This window comes from Rattus norvegicus, chromosome 9 (genome assembly GCF_036323735.1).
Source record: "Rattus norvegicus strain BN/NHsdMcwi chromosome 9, GRCr8, whole genome shotgun sequence".
NCBI classification, from domain to species: Eukaryota; Metazoa; Chordata; class Mammalia; order Rodentia; family Muridae; genus Rattus; species Rattus norvegicus.
The window spans coordinates 7486895-7506825 of NC_086027.1; the positions used below are offsets into that span (position 1 = coordinate 7486895).

Sequence of the window (19931 nt, forward strand, 5' to 3'; positions counted from 1 at the left end):
TTAGAAAAAGAAAATTATTTTTTAAAAAGATTTTCCAATTTTGTGGAGTGCAAATTTTTAATATATTTCCTTATGATTCCCTGGATTTTCTCAGTTTCTGTTGTTATCTCTCTCTTTTCATTTCTAATCATGGTACTTTGGATATTTTCTCTCTGTCTTTTATTTAATTTGACTAAGAGTTTTGTCAATCTTGCTGATTTTGTCAAAAAAATCAACCTTTTGTTACATTGATTCTTTGTATTTGTTCCAATTTTATTTACTTCAGCCCTGACTTTGGTTATTTCTTGCCATCTCCTTCTTTTGGTTGTGATTTCTCTTTTATTCTATAGCTTTTAGGTATGCTCACAGTTTCTAATATAGCAGCTCTTAACAACCCTGTGAAGCACTTAGTTCCTCTGAGAACTGTCTTTATTGTGTCCTTTAAGTGTGAACATGTAGAGTAACCATTTTCATTCAATTCTAGAAAGTGTTTAATTTCTTTCTTAATTTCTGGCTTGACTTCTTTTCATTCAGTAGTGACCTGTTCTTTTACCATGAGTTTGTAAAGCTTTCTGTCTTTTAGTTTTTTGTTTCATTTTTCTATTGTTGGTATCCGGCTTCTCTTGTGACAGTCAGAAAGAATGTAGAGAGTTATTTCAACTTTCTTGTATGTGCAGACTTTGTGTCTAAGTATGTGATCAATTTAGGAGAAAGTTCTATGATGTGGGAAGAAGAAAGTATATTCTTTTGTATTTGAGTGAAACGTTCTGTAAATATTTGTCAGATCCATTTGGGTTTTGATGTCAGCTCTGGTATTTCTTTGTTTAGTTTTGTCTGGATGACATGTCAACTGAGTAGAGTATTGAAGTCTCCTACTATCTGTGTTCTAGGGTCAATATATGAGTAAAGCTGTAAAAATGCTTCTATTATTATTATGCGTTCACGAATGGATGCTAAGAATTGAGCACTTAAACTGAAAATTAAATCAAATAATTAGGAACTAATTAGTTGGCACAGGTAATTTCAAGACAAGAGAGCATTTAGGCTATGTTGTGGCTTCTTCTGAACTCTCTTGTCTACATCTGTGGTGAAAAAGAGCAACTGTTGGATAGACAGATTGGGAAAAAAAATCTGCAGATTACTGACTAGGAAAAGACCAAGTGAAAATTTCAGCTAAGGTATATGCTGAAAAAGAGGCTGTGATTGTTACCTGTAATCCCCTGCTCTGCTGTGGGATGATATGAACATACACTGAGGAAAAACTCCACCTATAGCAGGCCTCAACTTCTGAACATGCAAATTTGTTTAAAAGGTGTCAGTCTGAACTGAGACTGCCACAGAAGGGGATGGATCCCTGATCCTCAACAGTACCCCCAAAATCCAAGAGTAAAGCTGTAACCATGAAGGACAAAAAGCATTGGAGACCTCAAGGTGTTAGTGATACCAGATATAAGAGAGGTCTGCTAAGGAAGGTTACATGAGCTTATTAATTGGCTCATTCTTAAGCTGGACTGAATCATTTTTACTATCCATTTTTTCTGCACCCAGTCTGTTATCAGTATTTATCATGAGCAGAAATAAATAAATGATTGATAGCAAACAAATGGAGTAATTGAAACTCTTTTATTGAATTTTGTGTATATAGAGACATGCTAGTAAAATAATCATAAGTCAATGCTAGTAAAGCTAAAATGTTTATAAACGTTCTAACAGTTACTTAACTACTCTTCTGATGTAATGTTTCATTGACTTGATTAATTCTTGTCTCTAAAAGTAATAGTTAAAAATTGCCAATGTGTAAATTATGAATACAGTCGTGTACTTACAAAGCCAGAATAATATGTTTTACAATTTATCTCTTTCAAGTTCTGCTATTTTAATTTCTGAATACAAAGGAAACTCCCAGAAGAATAAAGCCAAAAGAGGCTTAAGTTCGACACTATTATGTTTCCAAAGTTTACTTTAAATCTACAGTTAACCAGTAGATGGTTGGAGACCAGAGTCACTCCTTTTATAGGCTAGAGTGACTCTGGGCTCTTATGAACTTAACCCTGACAGGAAGCAGATGTAGGGACTTCAGTTTAGTTTGAATTGTAAGAGGGGACTCTCTACCTAGAGAAACTTTGAATAATTTCAAGACTTAGAAGCAAACAATAAAATTTTACAATACAATTCGGATATAATTTTTTTTATATAATAGACATTGTTAATTAACTATACACATATGGTTAGATTTCGGCAGTAACCAAGCGATTGTCTATAAGTTCAACAAAATTTCAGACTTTTCTAGTATTTTATAACCACATCATTGGGAATGTATTAGTGAGCTTTCTTTCAGTATAACAAGTATCTGGGAAAAGCAACTTATAAAGACAGAAGCTTTATTTTAGCTCTTGGGTTTGGAATTTACATTCTGTGGAGAGCTGGACAGAATATCATGGTGAGGGTAAATGGCAAAGCAAAACTATCCACCTCATTTTATTGAATTTTTCATGGCCAAGAAACAAGGGAAAGGAAGACCCAGGGCCAGGAGCACTCATTCTCTTCTAGGCCATGTTCCAGTTTCTTAGCTTCCATCCACTAACTTGTACTACACCTTCTCATAGCTCTTGCTGGTAGTAACACATGCTGTGCCCACGTCCTCAACATTTAGGAGAAAGTGTACATTTGAGTGATAGAAAGCAAATGTCATTCTAGCTCATGCTAGGTACCCTGAGCTCACATATATATCCTGCTCATGCCACAGGCTGCTCCTGCTGATCTCAGCTTAGCAATGCTGACGTCTGCAACTAAAGTGAAAGGGTAAGTGCTGAGAATTTGTGACCTAAACATGTGTGCCTTTCTGTCTTCTGAGCCATCATTCAGTCATGCAACATGCTGTGTTCTCCATATTGCCTGGTTACTGGGAGTAAAAGGATGCCCAAGACATGGAGCGAGTGGGAGGTGGAAGGAAGTATGCTGGCAAGCAAATGCAGATGGACTCTGCTAAAGTGGGCAAAAGTACAAGCTGTTCCTCAGAAGAGATGACAGGAGATCAAAATGCAATTGGCAGCAAGTTGAACACCAAGCTTCCATTCTTTTTTTATCAAGACACAATTTGTGCTTTCCAAAGGTCACCCTCATGCCTTTCTTCTGTTTCTTTTATGACTCAGAACTAGGATTCCGTTTATTAAGATTTGGATTTCTGACATCTCCTTGAAGTCCTTCCCTCAATTTCCTCCTACCAGGTAGAAAATGTTCCAGTGAGCATGTTGCAACAAGTTGTCCACAAACTGAGTCTTCCCACTGTAACCAGGAAAAACACCGATTGAGCAGAAAGAAATTAGGAATTTCTGTACATTCATTTAGATGATTTCTAATATTTGTGTTTTTGTACATAAGATAGTTATTTAGAGTTAGAATATAGGCTATAACTCCTAGAAGGATGTCATCATAAAATTTATACTATTCAAGTTTGTTTATTTATTAGCTTATTAAGCTGTCTTACTGATTTGTACTGAATAGTGGAGAAAGTATACACTGGACATAATCTGATTTTGTGAATTGTAATGTGATGTCAGTAATAACAGAGTCGGTGTCACAGTCCTTGGCATTTACAGTTTGCTTTCCGATCTTCCTTTGGCTGGATTGAGGCTTGCAGACAGACTCCTGTCCTTGATGTCTATCTTCTCATCTTGATCAGAGTTCCATGCAGAAGTTTAGAGAGGTTCTGTCCATCTTTTGCTTATAGATATCATCAAACCTCTCATTCTGGGCCACAGTAAAGTGGTTTTTCCAATCACCCACAATTCCTAAAGGACAAAGGCCAGACAAAAGCATCAGTGTGTGGTTGACAGACTGTGTCCCTGACTGGAGTGTGCAGTACCCACATTGGTGCTGTCCTGACAGGAGCTCAATTCCTCACCACTTTACCTCTCCTTAATGAGAAGGGGGTTTAATTGTCTTTGTGCAGGGGCTCTGGCATCTAAATCAAGTCAATCAATTCAATGTGACCCAGAATCTTGGCTCTACTGTGCTACATACACATATTAGATAGTCACAATTATAAAAATGAAGGAATGGTAGACATATAGCCATACAAGGAGATCTTAAGATGTTATACTGGCCAGAGATCTGGGGCATAAGAAAATACATATTGTGATACTCCAAGTATATGCCACCTAAGAACAAACAAACTTACAGTGAGAAATGAGAATATTTTCTTCTGAAGGAAAGATTGCCTGCAAAGGATATTCCAGGATATCGACCAAGCTGATGGAATTCTTTTCTACTTTGATCACTTAGTTTTATCTGTTTGTAAGAATGTATTGAACTGTATCATTTATTTCTATGAATTGTTTATAGTAGATTATGTTATTGGAATGAGATTCTATTTTTATTTTTTAAATAATTTTAGAGAGATCATCACTGTAACACTTGTGATTCTTAAGGAAAATTATCCAACTTGATGAACAAGAAATGTTCATTGTAGCATTAATCATAAAAATATGAACACAATATCTATAATTAGAGAGATAATTGGAAGAATAACAGCATATCCATGAGTCCTGTATAGATAGTCATGCGTAGAGATCAGTATTTCTTTTCCTGGAGGGATAGCTCATATTCTGGTAAACAAAAGTGTGTAAGGTAATCACGGTTTGTGTTAGTGAACAGGTTTCTGTCATGGTATTCTTATTTGTGTTTTTATGGCCAAAGCAAGCAAGCAAAGAAGCAAACACAAGTGAGTGGAGAGAAGAGTGGATATGAATGGGCTGGGAAAAGGGTGCTTCTCAAACCCATACCAAGGCCTAAGAGAGAAAAGAAGGAATACTGCAAGGGCAATGGACTAACTCATGTGCTGAAAGTAAAAGGAAAAAAGTTCTGCAGCTGTTTATAAAACCCAGTCCTGGTTGCATTGCAGTGGAAAAAAGTGCATGTGTTAATGAGACAGTGGGATGGGTTTCACTCTGTACCTACCTTTTTGGAAAGTGGGTTTACTGAGGATCTCTGTGAAATCATCAAACTATTGATTTTTAGAAAGCTATTGAGTATACTAACTTAAAAATAACATTTCCCACTTAAAAGTGAATCACCAGGGACAATCAGACCTTTTCTTTCAAAATCTAGGAAGCATTAAGGGCCTGGGTCTCAGTAATACATGCTGAAAGTCCTGAAAGTGTCATGAGTCATGATTTGGAGACAGAATCAAACTAGATGTCAGCTCTGATGAGTCTAACCGCAGGCAGGGATCCCAAGGAGGTGTGCACCAAGGGGAGTCTGTCTTAGTTATCTGTAAGACTTGCTTTGTAGAGCTTCTTGTACACTAGGAACAAATCTCTAGCTTTCTTAGAATCACAATATGTGGATTGGAGGGGGACTGGCTCAGAATTAGAGATAAATAAGCCCCACAGACCTTTTCTCATGAAAGGGGAAATGGACTGGTCCATGATAGTCTTGGGGATTGTAGAAAAATTTGTCAAAGGATTGTCTTTCATTTTCTCAAACGATGTCTCCAGGACTATTTTATCCACGGTCTCTTCATCCAAATTCTTGCCCATGAACTGCATTACCTTCTGGATTTCACGCTTTGGGTCCTGTGAGTGAGGGTAGCATTGAGTTGGACTGGAAAAGAGTTTTCACACTATCACATTTTTCCAGACATCCCTGTCAGAACCACATTCCTAAAGCAGCTTCCCTGTCCCTGGAGCTGAAGCAGTGATTTACTTACCCTCTTCATGTCTTCATAAAAGAGAAAGAGAATCTGGTATCTGTCTCGAATTTCCCACCATCCTTTCACATGGTCAAACCAAGATCCCCAACTTACTGTGAAAAACAAGAATTGTTTTCATGGACACAAACCTTCCAAGTCAGGAAAGTTTGACTTTCCTTTTTTCTTTTTCTTTCTTTCTTTATTTCTTTTTTCTGGCTTCAGGTACATGAGAGAAGGAAAAATTTTGTATTAGATATTTCCAGGGTCACTTAGCTGCTCGATTCTGAGGTCACGTAGTTTCTGTCAGTATTGGGGGCTTTGCTTTAATATGAGAATTAAAGTGGCTTCATGTTGCACAATCACTTGCACCCTGATATTATGACAGGGTCACACAGGCTGAGGAAAGTCTATAGGTCAGGAATCCCCGAATAGAGGCCAGGATAGGAGGCACAGGAAACTCTGGGGGAATCAACTGTCAGGGGTTGTTCTCTCAGCTCAGTCTAATTGTGGTAAAACCACAGAGGGACAATGCATTTTTATTTACCTTTTCCATTGATGAAGGTTTCAAAATACTCATTCCAGGTGCCTGGATTGGGGAGCACCTGGCTCATTCTGTAGAAGTGGTAGTAGGAAACCATGCAGTCTTTGGCGTTTCGAGCCACATAAAGGTACTTTGGAGAAGAAGAGAGGTGAGTTAAAGGAACACAAATATTGGAACTCCCTAGTTCTCCCTCTGGGTGAGTCCTTTTGGGGAATGCTCAGCTCTCCTGCCCTGGCACTGAGACTCAGCCTAGAGCAATGTCACCAATTATGATACTCCCAGCCCATCCCTAACTCATTAAAATTTATCTCAATTCTTCATTTCCCTTTTGTTATCAGGGGCAAACTCTTCCTCTACATACTCTGAATCAACTACAGAGCCACTGAGCCTTCCAGAAACCTCAGCCTGATTTCTGAGAAAGCAATCACTCCTCCTGGTGTTTTGACGTGGAGCAGGACCGTGAATCCTACTTGATATGAGCACAAACTTTCTTCCATGATGATCACTTTAAAATCTGTGTGTTTCTACACAGAATAAGCAAACACTAGGTGCATTTCAATAAGGACCCTGTTGGGAGACTTTGTTATCTTGCCCATGTATTCTCCAAGTCAAAATGCTGCTGTGCACCAATGGAAAGAATTTTCTAAAGTGTCAGATTATTCATTTATTTTTTAATTTAATTCTTGCACTTTGTACTCAGGCTGTCTTTCACCTCAGTATTTACTGACATTTTATGAGTTTCGTCTTTCCTTTTCAGGGATGTGGTTTCCAGACACATGACATGACTCTCACCTTTCCTCAGCCCTCATTCATCCCTTTCCAAGTCCGTACATTTCTCTATTCAGATGCACACAGTCTGGGGGTTAGGCTAGTTCTGGTTTTTAATTTTCTGTGTTTTATATATAAATCTTTAAATATGTATATATAGTATATAATGTATATAATATATAATAATATATACATAAATGTGTAAGCAATTATAAAACACCATTTCTTTATTTGATGATTCAACCTAAAGTCACATCTTCTTTCTTTATGTCATATTTGATACAATGATTTATTTTGTACAGCATGAACATTTTCTTATTTTTGCATATAACAGGTTTGTCAGAAGTTTTTAGAAGCCAACTTGAACTGTTCTTTAGCAGACACCCTTATGAAGGTCTCTTCCCTTATGTATGTTGTATGTATGTATGTATGTATGTATGTATGTATGTATGTATGTTGTAATGTATGATCATGATCACAGTAGTAATCTGGGGATCCAAGCTGAGATGACTCTTCAGATAAGATCATGTATATTTCTGTTAGATATACTGGTGTTTCTGGTACTGGGGTCATCTTATGCTGACTTGTAAGAGCTTATAGTCCAGGGTAAGAATAGGGAATTAATCTTTAAAACCTTTGACAGATGACACAAGACTACCCAGAAGTTGCCTACAGTCTTCTTTACCACCTACAATGTATACTATATTGGTAAATTTCCTTCTGTTGTTTGAATTCACTGAGAAGCTGGCTCCGGAAGTGGGGTTACTCCATACACACTTCAACACCAAATATATTGTTCTAAGTGTACTCCAAGATCCCTTATCTGGGGAGAGACTACTCCATGAACTCTGTGACAGGGAGCGAAGAGAAGAGCAAATTAGCCCAAGTAAAAAACTAGTTACTGAGAACATCTGGAAGGTGAACTTTTTTGTAAAGGTGTTACTTTGTTTAGCCCATTGGGAAAGAGATACTAGAAGATCAGTTCTTGGAAACCTTAGCCATAAAGAGAAACCTCAGTGTGAAACTCCAGCTGATGCTTAAACTTCCTCAGTTTCTTGAAAATGGTGTGAGCACAGGATCTCCTGATGTTATCTCTTTCCTACTTGTCCTTTACTTGGAGGAATACTCTGCTCAGCCTGGGTATTTTATGGGTAAACTGACTGGCTATCCTAATGGAGATTCATCAGTAGTTTTTGCTAGATGTTTGTGAGTCCTCCCTTTGTAATATTATCTTTCATCTGTGATGTTTTTCCGTGACCTGGAAGCCTTGCCCAGGGACACACTATGCTCTGCCTGGGAATCTCAGTGCTGGGAACACCAAGTGTCAGATTCAAGAGGACTTGTCCAGGCAATTTCTGCTTGAGGACCTGATTTGTTGTTCTCTCTCTCTCTCTCTCTCTCTCTCTCTCTCTCTCTCTCTCTCTCCCTCCCTCCCTCCCTCCCTCCCTCCTTCCATTTGCCTGCTGCTTTCTATTTGTTCATTTTCTTTGGCGTGCTTTATATACTTCATAAACTCACTCATTCAAAACTGAAAATATACCCATTGAAGACTATTCTCTGTACCACAGAGCTCAGCTCATCCACCTACATATTCATGTAGGATGCTGGCCCATGATACCTATATTCTCTCCTTATTCTCTTATCTCCTGGTGCTTAGGCTCTGTTCCTATCCCTGTGCAAACATTAAAGCTAATGTTGCTGAATTATCAAGGGCATCAAATACCACTTCACAAGTCCATACTAATTATGCTTTTCTTAATTCTATTTTATTTTATTTTTTGTAAGTTAGGCATTTTCTCAACTTACTTGTTCTCAGTTAGACAACATCAAGAGGTATTCTTCAGTAGTTTCATGATAGCTGTTCACAGTAATGCCAGGAATAGAATTGTCATTCCTCACCCAGCTTTACCAAGAGCAGACAAGTAATTTGATCATGAGAGTCCCAACTATATTCCTTCTATGTAGAAATATTTCAGTTCTTTTAAAATAATCTTTAAAATTCCAATTTTGTAATGATTTTATTAAAATCAATGTTTTGCCTGCTTGTATTATCATGCCTCCCGTGCATGCAGTCCCCTCAGAACCCAGGATAGAGGAAATTTCAGATTTACTCTACCCTTGTATACTCCTACCATGATCCAGCACTTTCGTTGTGCCAGGAACATAATAGACAAGACACTAGGCTACATGGCATAACCCTAGTAAGAATGAAACAAACCTGGAGGCTTCTGAGGCTCCATCCAAGCCTGCTCTGTGGCCCCACTAGGATATACTCTTTGAAAATCAGCCCTTTGCATTTGTTCTTCTTAGTCTTGTTTGTGCTCCATAATCTTTCCTATAGCCTATGATTTCTGCTCCCTATTCTCAGTCTTCTTCACTGAAGAGCAGATGATCTCCAGTACCTCCATCTGGCCTCTGCCTTCACATCATATTTGAAAGCATCCAAGTAAACACCCTACTAAATATAGCCTGGTGTTTGACTTTTTTGCAGAGTATTAGGTCTTAGAGGTAGAAAGTATATAGCGCTGAGTAACATATTCTCACCCAGACTCTGGAGGCCTAGATCTGTGGGCTCCCCATTGGAGGAGTTAGAGAAAGGATTGAAAGAACTGAAGGGGTTTGCAGCCCCATAAGAACAACAATATCAAGGAGCCAGAGCTCCCAGGGACTACACCACCATCCAAAGAGTACACATGGACAGACCCATGGGTCTGCCTGTATATGTAGCAGAGGATTGCCTTGTTGGGCACCAATGGGAGGAGAAGCCCTGGGTACTGCTAAGGCTCAACCCACCATTATAAGGGAATGTCAGAGTGGGGAAGCACAAAGAGGTGGGTGGATGAGTGAGGGAATAGGGAATACCCTCATAGAAGAAGAGAGAAGGGGGATGGAATAGGGGGTTTATGGATGGGAAACTGGGAAATGGGATAACATTTGAAATTTAAACAAAAAAAGTCCAATAAAAAAAAGAAAAGAAAAAAGAAAATGCTGCCATCTTACCTTACAGTTGTTTGTCCAGAAAGATGGTGGCAGCAGCTGAGTGGGAAGATGGGTCCTTAATATCCTTGGAGCTGGCATCGCATTGGCTTTGTCCACACCTGTAACACAATTCAGGAGATGATTGCACAGTCTGCTCAGCACATGAGAACATCCACTCCAGGTGCTGCTCAGGGAATCCATCATCCACACAGGGATTCTCATATTTTTGCTCTTTCATGGGGAACAGTTTAGAAGAATTATTGATATTGCTTTTGTGTTTGTAGGCTTATATAACTTAAGTGCTGGATGCCAGCTTTGAGTGAATTTACTTTGTCAGTTTGCAAAAGATAAGATTAGGCTTAGATAAGTGTGTGTGTGTGTGTGTGTGTGTGTGTGTGTGTGTGTGTGTAATTAAAAACATCCAAACTGGACTACTTCTCAGCCCATGACCCCTAGAGTAGCCTTTTTCTTTTGAAAAGGGTACAGTATGTCCGATTTGCTGGGACAGTGACAGGCTCTATTCTTATTTCTTTAAGAAAATTTAGAGGCCAAGACTACCAGACCCAAGGAGATCAGAGAGCCACCAATGGCAACACATTGTACACCTTTGTAGTGTATTCAACCTCAACTAGATGTACTTCCCCATGAATCACTGGAGTTATACAATCTTCCTCCTCCTATTCCCTGCCCTTCTCTTCCTCCTCTTCTTACTCCTTCTTCTACTGCTGTATAGAAATCAGATACAGCCTGAGTTCATGAAATGCCCCCACTTCCTCTGAGATGAACTTCTCACATTCTGCCATGTTGCTTGGATTTTTATTAGAGCCCTTTTATGCTGCTGTCCATGGGGTTAAGAATTCTTCTAACAAGACTTTTATCTCTAGCAAAACTTCTTTCTGTATCCTTCTCAAATCCAAAACCTTTTAATGGGAACTTTAAGGAACTTACTCTATCATTTTGAGGATGATGAGCTTGAAGCTGAGAATAACCAAATTTTTATATTGAGCCAGAGCCTCAAGAAAAGAGAACAGGTTCTTTCAGTCCCCTTCCAACCATATCCAAACCTTTTCTCTGGTTCTGCGTAGTGATGTTACTTCTATTACATCCTTTCTGATATATGATTTATAATTTTTGCATTTCTGTTTATAATCTTGTAGGTACTTGCTCTATGAATCATTGAGTTAAACTGGGGTAAGATGAAATAAAGATATTGCAGTCTGTCCCTAAGGTCTTTCCTTTAATCTAGGAATCAGGCTCTTCAAGTAATGCCAGTAGACAGGTTAGAGAAATAGTCCTGTGTTCCTTTGAAGATTGTGTGAAATCATGCAGTTTGGTGGCACATTTGAAGCTGGACTGTGATCCACAGAAAATAATAAATATTCTCTTATATGAATAATCTGAAAACCAGTCACACAAAGAACAGAGATACTTCAAAAGTAGAATTATGACTGATAATAAGTGGCATTTAACTATAAATGTACAGAAGGAGCGCCTGCTGTAAACTTACACTATACCTTACCGCTGTGATGTGGAAGGTGACAAGGTATTATAGATTGGACCAGAAAAGAAATTTCTCCCATCACATAATAGTCAAAACACTAAATGCATATTAAAGAATATTAAAAGCAGTAATTAAAAATGGTCAAGTAACATATAAAAGCAGACCTATCAGAATTACACCAGACTTCTCACCAAGGACTATGAATGCCAGAAGGACCTGGGAGGATGATGTCATACAGACCCTAAGAGAACATAAATGCCAGCCCAGGCTACCATATCCAGCAGAACTCTCACAATTAACATAGATGGAGAAACCAGATATTCCAAGACAAAACTAAATTTACACAATATCTTTCTAAAAATCCAGCTTACAAAGGACAATAGATGGAAAACTCCAACACAAGGAGGGAAAGTACACCCTAGAAAAAGCAAGAAAGTAAACACCTTGCAACGAATCCAAAAGAAGAGACAAACAATAATTCTACCTCTAGTAACAAAAATAACATGAAACAACAATCGCTGTTCCTTCTTATCTCTTAACATCAACGGACTTAATTCTGCAATAAAAAGACATAGACTATGAGACTGGATACATAAAGAAGTCCCAGCAACTTGCTCCACACCTCAGTGACAAAGACAGACACTACTTTATGCATTCTATCAGATCACCATGGACTAAGGCTGGTCTTAAATAACACATGCACATGGAAGTTGAACATCTCTCTACTCCACGATAACTTGGTGAAGGAAGAAATAAAGAAAGAAATTAAAAACTTTTTAGAATTTAATGAAAATGAAGGCACAACATACCCAAACTTATGGGGCACAATGAAAGCTCTACTAAGAGGAAAACTCATAGCTCTGAGTGCCTCCAAAAAGAAACTGGAGGAAGCATAATTTAGCAGCTTAACAGCACACCTAAAAGCTCTAGAACAAAAAGGAGCAAATAGACCCAAGGGGAATAAAAGGCAGGAAATAATCAGACTCAGGGCTGAAATCATCCAAGTACAAACAAAAAGAACTATGTAAAGAATCAACAAAACCAGGAGCTGGTTCTTTGAGAAAATCAACAAGATAGCTAAACTCTTAGCCAGACTAACCAGAGGGCACAGAGAGTGTATCCAAATTAACTAAATCAGATATGAAAAGGGAGACACAACAATAGACTCTGAGGAAATTCAAAAAATTATCAAATCCTACTACAAAAGCCTATATTGAACAAAACTGGAAAATCTGGATGCAATGCACAATTTTCTAGACAGATACCAGATACCAAAGTTAAACCAGGATCAAATAAACCATCTAAACTGTTCCATAATTCCTAAAGAAATAAAAGCAGTTATTAAAAATCTCACAACCAAAAAGAACAGAGGACCAGATCGGTTTAGTGCAGAATTCTATCAGACCTTCATAGAAGACCTCATACCAATACTGTCCAAACTATTCTACAAAATAGAAACAGATGGAGCACTACCCAATTTCTTCTATGAAGTCACAATTACATTTATATCTAAGACCCAACAAAGAAAGAGAACTTCAAACCAATTTCCCTGATGAAGATCAGCACGAAAATACATATTAAATTCTCACAAACTGAATCCAAGAACACATAAAAATGATCATCCATCATGATCAAGTCAGCTTCATCCTAAGGATATAGGGGTGATTGAATATATGGAAATTCATCAAGGTGATCCACTATGTAAACAGACTAAAACACACACACACACACACACACACACACACACACAAACACACACACACGATCATTTCATTAGATGCTAAGAAACAATTTGACAAAATTCAACACCCCTTAATGGTAAAAGTCTTGGAATATCAGCAATTCAAGGCCCACACCTAAATATAGTGAAAGCAATATACAGCAAACTAGTAGCCACCATCAAAGTAAATGGAGAGAAACTTGAAGCAATTCCACTAAAATGAGGGAGTAGACAAAGCTGCCTATGCTCTCCCTACTTATTCAATATAGTACTTGAAGTCCTAGCCAAAGCAATCAGACAACAAAAGGAGGTCAAACAGATAGAAATTGGAAAGGAAGAAGTCAAAATATCACTATTTGCAGATGTTATGATAGTATAATTAAGTGACCCCAAAATTTCCACCAGAGAACAACTAATCTGGTAAACAACTTGAGCAAAGTGGCTCAGTATAAAATTAACTCAAACAAATCAGTAACCTTCCTCTTCTCAAAGGATAAACAGGCTAGGAAAGAAATTAGGGAGCTGGCTCCCTTCACAATAGTTCAAAATAACATAAAATACCGTGTTGTGACTCTAACAAAGCTAGTGTAAGATCTGTATGACAAGAACTTCAAGTCTCTGAAGAAAGAAATTGAAGAAGATCTCAGAACATGGAAAGATCTCCCATGCTCATGGATTAATATAGTAAAAATAGCCATCTTATCAAAAACAATCTACATATTCAATGGAATCTCCATCAAAATTCCAACTCAATTCTTCATAGAATTAGAAGGAGCAATTATCAAACATTGCTTCAAATAAATACATAAAAAAATGAGGATAACAAAAAGCATTCTCAACAATAAAAGCACTTCTGGGGGAATTACCTTCCCTGACCTCAAGCAGTATTAAAGAGCAAAAGTGATAAAAAACCTGTATGGTAATTGGTACAGAGACAGGCATGTAGATCAATGGACTAGAGCTGAAGACCCAGAAATGAACCCACACACCTATGGTTATTTAATGTTTGACAAAGGAGCTAAAACTATCCAGTGGAAAAAACAGCGTTTTCAACAAATGTTGTTGATTCAACTGGAGGACTACATGTAGAAGAATGCAAATTGACCCATTCTTATTGCCCTGTACAAAGCTTAATTCCAAGAGGATCAAGGACATCCACATAAAACCAAATACACTCAAACTAATAAAAGAAAAAGTGCGGAAGAGCTTCAAACACATGGGTACTGGGGAAAATTTCCTGAACAAAGCATCAATGGCTTATGCACTAAGATCAAGCCTAGACAAATAGGACTTCATAAAACTGCAAAGCTGCTGTAAGGCCAAGGCACCATCAATAGGACAAAATGTCAACCAAGAGATTGGGAAAAGATCTTTACCAATCCTACATCAGATAGACGGCTAATATGCAATATATACAAAGAACTCAAGAAGTTAGACTGCAGAGAGCCAAATAACCCTATTAAAAATGGGGTCCAGAACTAAACAAAGAATTCTCAGCTGAGGAATATCGACTGGCTGAGAAGTACCTAAACAAATGTTCAACCTTCTTAGTCATCAGGGAAATGCAAATCAAAACCACCCTGAAATTTCACCTCACACTAGTCATAATGGCTAAGGTAAAAAATCCAGGTGAGAATAGATGCTGGCAAGGATGTAGAGAAAGAGGAACATTCCTCCATTGTGGGTGGAATTGCAAACTGGTACAAGTATTCTGGAAGTCAGTCTGTAGGTTCTTCAGAAAACTGGACATAGTACTACCTAAGGACCCAGGTATACCACTCCTGGACATATACCCAAAAGATGTTCCAACATACAACAAAGACACATGCTCCACTATGTTCATAGCAGCCTTATTTATAATAGCCAGAAGCTGGAAAGAACCCAGGTGCCCTTCAACAGAGGAATGAATACAGAAAATGTGGTACATCTACACAATGGAGTACTACTCAGCTACCAAAAACAATGACTTCATGAAATTCCTAAGCAGATGGATGGAACTATAAAATATCAGCTTGAGTGAGGAAACCCAATCATAGAAAAACACACATAGTATGCACTCACTGATAAGTGGATATTAGCCCAAATGATCTGATTACCCAAGATACAATCCACAGACCATACGAAGCTCAAGAAGAAGGATGACCAAAGTGTAGATGCTTCTGTCCTTATTAAAAGGGAGAACAAAACTGTTCATAAGAGGGGATATGTACACAAAGTTTTGAGCAGAGACTGAATGACCTTTCGGAGCCTGTCCCACCAGGGCATCCAGCCCATATACATACAGCCACCAAAACTAGACAATATTGATAAAACCAAGAAGTACATGCTGACAGGAGTCTGATATAGCTGTCTCCTGAGAGGCTTAGACAGAGCGTGACAAATACAGAGGCAAATGCTTGTAGCCAACCAATAAATTGAGAGCAGGTTCCCCGTTCAAGGAATTAGAGAAAGGATTGAAGGAGCTGAAGGGGCTTGCAACCGCATAAGAACAATAATGCCAAACAACCAGAGTTCCCAGGGACTAAACCAATACCCAAAGACTACACATGGGCAGACCCAAGACTCCAGCTGCATATATAGCAGAGGATGGCCTTGTGCACCAGTGGGAGGAGAAGCCTGTAGTCCTGCCAAGGGTGGACACAACAGCATAGGGGAATGTGAGGCTGGGGAGGTGGGAAGGGGTGGTGGTTGGTGAGGGGGAATACCCTTATAGAAGAAGGGGAGGGGAATGGTATAGGGGGCTTATGTCCAGGAAGCTGGGAAAGGGAATAATATTTGAAATGTAAATAAAAAGTATCCAATTTTTTTAAAAAGGTAGAGAATTCCTAAATTGGTGTAAGCAGAGACTATTGGACCATTCTGGTGGGTATTTGGAAGACCAGACATGCCAAGAAAAGAGTAGACAATGGATGCTCAGCTAATGAAATTTAGAAAATGCTGTATTGAGAGCTGGGCTAGAGGTTTTTATATTATATTTTGTTGAAGAATATGTTAACATACTCCTCATGTCCTAGGAATTTGAGTGAACTTGACTGCACAAATAAGGGGCTAATATATTTAACAAAGAAATTTCAAGACTAGATTTTTATTGCTAATGGTGGTTTTTTAGTTTCACAGTGAAAGTTGGCAAGTAAGAAAAGTAATGGTAAGTACACAGTTTGGCAAGGAAAGAAGCATGACTTGATTAAAGTTTCAGAGAAGGCAGAATAGAAGTGGCTGTTAAGAGGTGCTTCATTAAAGAGACATGCCCTTGGGGACCAGAGTGCAGAGGCATTGTAAGACAGAAAAAAACAAAAGGCTGTGCTGACAGCTGCCCTCTCTGGTCACAGCAGCTGTGCTTAGTGACCCCTATGTAGATGAGGCTGATAATTCTGGCCTTCAGAAGGTTAGAGCACAGAGCATAAATCTGCTTTGTCTGGAAGATGAAACATTTGGCATCTTAAGAAATGGATGGGAGAATAAAACTCTATCTACTGAGTATGTGAGAAATTTCTCTGTGCCTTCCTTGGCCGTGATACATAAAAATAATGTTCCTTGAGAGTGAGAAAACATACTCTGTCCTCTCATTATCTGTATAGTCTTCATTACCTGCATAGGCTTCATATCACAATATCCAATTGATCTAGAAATTAAGCTATTATGGGAAGAAAATTCTCTAAGTCAGTCCAAGGGAAATAAGGAAACAAATCCTATGAAGGAAGGTTAACAAAGATAATTGGGAAGATTACACTGCCCAAAATCACAGTCAGGATATTCTGTGCTGGGGTAGACACCCTACAGAGGTGTCACAGCCTGGCTAGACCAGGCATGGGACTACATAGCAAGTGGCCACATACACAGTGAGGGACTTCTAGAGATAAGAGAGCTGGACAGGCAGAAAGAATATCCTAACGTGAAGACATCCCCTAGCATGGGTTAACAGTTCCTAAGTATATCTTACTGGGAGCTTCCTGTCTGGAGACATTTGGAAGAATTTATCAGAGCCTGCCAGTGACTTTCCCATTGAGAATGGCCCTGATGTTCCCTCACATCAGCAGTTGCTAGGGTTCCAAAATTTCTGTTAACCCACTCTGCAATGTGATAAATTAGGAAGATAGGTCTCCCATCCTAGTTTCTGTCTTCTGTTTGTGTGTGTGTGTGTGTGTGTGTGTGTGTGTGTGTGTGTGTGTGTGTGTGTGTTTTGTGAACTTTTCCTCATTTTATGAAACAAAATAATCATCTGGTTAACTTTATGTGAAAAAAATAACTTTTCAACTGAGCACAAGTAATTGCCTCCTCATATTTGTGGTGTGTGTGTGTGTGTGTGTGTGTGTGTGTGTGTGTGTGTGTGTGTTATTATATTAGACACTGTCCAGAAAGTCCTTGGTATAATAGGATAGAATACTGAAAGCAGAGGGGTAGGAAGGTAGAAACTGCTGCTGAGTAAAGTTTTGTACCTTCTTGTGTTCTACAGTTATACATGACTAGATCAAAATTATAATGAGAAAATAAGGCAGAACTTCATATTCATGTACATATTTCCTCATTATTTGGTGGAAATAGAAAAAGAAGAGATGGATCTGGAAAGAGTATCACATGCCTTTAACCCAACCCTTAGAAAGCTGAGGCAGGTAAATTCTAACTAGTCTGTACAATGAGTACCAGGACAGCCAGATCCATATAGAAAAATCTTGTTTCATAAAAAACAAAGAAGGAGGATTGGAAGGAGAGAGAGATAGGGAAGAGGAGGAGGAAGAAGAAGAGGAAGAAGAGAAGGAGGAGGAGGAAGAGGAGATGAAGAGACAAGTATAGAGATAAGTCAGGAGAGGAGCTCGGAGGGAATCAGGGTTTCTTACCTGATGGCTGGGGTGGCCGTGCCCACTCAATATAAGGGGGGCGGTGTTGATTGATGGCTCGTTGGCACTTCTTTATATCCCCATTCTGATCAATCATGTCTACTATTTCTTGAATCCATTTTGTCCCTGAGAAGACAGGAGAGATTAAGAGTCAGAAATCTATTTATTATTCTTCAAGAATATTGATAAAGGAGTGTGGATGGAGATGTTAGCTTCACCTTTCACTCAGGATCCTGTTAGCTATGGAAGGAAGACTTTGGATCACTGTGAAAGGTGGATCATCAAAGACAAATCTCAACTCTTCCCAAGAAAAATGCAGAGTTGAACAAGCTTCAAAAAACCCATAGTTAAAGACATTTGAGGTGGCGCTCATCATGGGACAAAAAGGGGCAGGTTCTCATTGCAGGGAGTTCTAACTGAGGTGAGGAGTTCAGCTAGTTCAGAGGATGAAGCTGGGGCTATTACTCTACCAGGTTACCTGATTTAGGGTAAGTACAAATAAAGAAGTCATCTGGCTTGGTATTGAACATCTGAATTTGTCTACAGTTGTCGACAGTTGGAGCCTGCAGTGGGATCCCTGCTACCTCTTTCAGTTTTGTTTGTTTGTTCAATTCTGGGGCCAGGGCCATGATGTCTAAGGGTGGAGGGTCCAGTTGCTGTGAGAAGAGAACAGAATGAAAAATTTAGATACTGTGATAATGCATGCATGACAGGAAAATGACTCCTAATTATCCTTAGTGAGTGGCCCAATGGAGTTATTAACATCCCCACTGTTGGATGCTCACCATCTATCGCCTTCCATTCCTGAAAACTTTTTACTTTCCCTTAACTCTAAAGCTCTGTTTCCTGGTCCTTGACTACCAATATTTTGCTTTCTATCTCTTTGAACGCTAGTTGCATTAGAGAAGAAAATTCTCTTTGTCCTTCTCTGAGTGGTTTGTTTTATGTAGTTGAATATTCTTAAGGATCAGCTGTGTTGTGGCATGCCATCGGATTTTCTTCCTAATTAATGCAGACTTTTATTGCATGCCTGCTTGTACTGTGATTTGTTTATCCATTTCCTTGTCCATGGGCACTTGGTGTGCCCTATCAACTATTGCACTATAAACACAGTACACAAATATCTCAGCTACCATATTCATATTTTGGGTTCATAACTCAGAATAGACATGCAAGATGATGGGTTTACATTTTTGAGAAGTTGTCGTAGCACTGTTCTACAGTGGCTATATTATTTAAGAGATCTACTAGCAGTGTATAGTAATCCCTAATTGTCACTGGCATGTAATGTATCTGGCATAAATATCCATCCTAATAGATTTGTTTTGCTTTTCCTTTATGACTAATGGTGAATATCTTTTCATATGTTTACAGTCTACTTTGACTTTTTTCAGAGATAAACACATTTTTATACAGGTTGTTGATGATGGCTATACCTAGAAACTAGTAAATTTCCAAATAGGAGGGTAGGAGGAGTGAGCCTCTATTCCTCAACAGTGAGTGGTTACTGCAGTTCCAGACAACATCTACTACTGCTGCTCAGAGAGATCACAAGGTAATGTTCAGTGATTTGCTGAGTACTTTTATTATAAATTATTTGTTTTTAATTTTTACCTAACTCAAGCCACAGAACATTAGGTGAGAAGGATCTTTATGGAAATTTTAACAATAACAGTTGCTGGAAATTGAGTAAGGAGAATAGCTCAGTCAGTCCAGTGAGAGAAAGAGAGGGAAAATGTACACAGGCTGGCCAGACCAACTATCAGGATGATGGATTCCCAGAGAAAGCAGAGTTCTCTAGAATGGAAGCAGTGTTTTTAAGAAAATGAAAACTGAATTCTTCTTGAAAGCATTTCAAATAAAGGAGGAGCTCTAGTTATAGGCAGAGAGGGTGAACTTCTCATGAAACTCTGAGA

General features: G+C 38.6%; 1 protein-coding gene across 3 annotated transcripts in view; it reads right to left on the minus strand.

Moving 5' to 3' along the window:
• Nucleotides 1–1583: 1583 nt before the first annotated feature.
• Nucleotides 1584–19931, minus strand: part of Sult1c2al1 (sulfotransferase family 1C member 2A like 1) — a 40901-nt gene continuing 22553 nt past the window's right edge. For 2 of the 3 annotated variants that reach the window (XM_039084413.2, XM_039084412.2), the window contains exons 2-7: nucleotides 18016–18141; nucleotides 9981–10078; nucleotides 6216–6342; nucleotides 5690–5784; nucleotides 5375–5555; nucleotides 1584–3770 (exon numbers count right to left, since the gene is read on the minus strand). In XM_039084413.2, coding sequence (XP_038940341.1) covers nucleotides 3658–3770; nucleotides 5375–5555; nucleotides 5690–5784; nucleotides 6216–6342; nucleotides 9981–10078; nucleotides 18016–18112 — 711 coding nt within the window. In that variant the 5' untranslated portion in view covers nucleotides 18113–18141 and the 3' untranslated portion in view covers nucleotides 1584–3657. Of the gene's footprint in view, nucleotides 3771–5374; nucleotides 5556–5689; nucleotides 5785–6215; nucleotides 6343–9980; nucleotides 10079–18015; nucleotides 18142–18493; nucleotides 18672–19931 lie in introns of all 3 variants that reach the window. The other variant, NM_001402471.1, reaches the window with a different exon arrangement.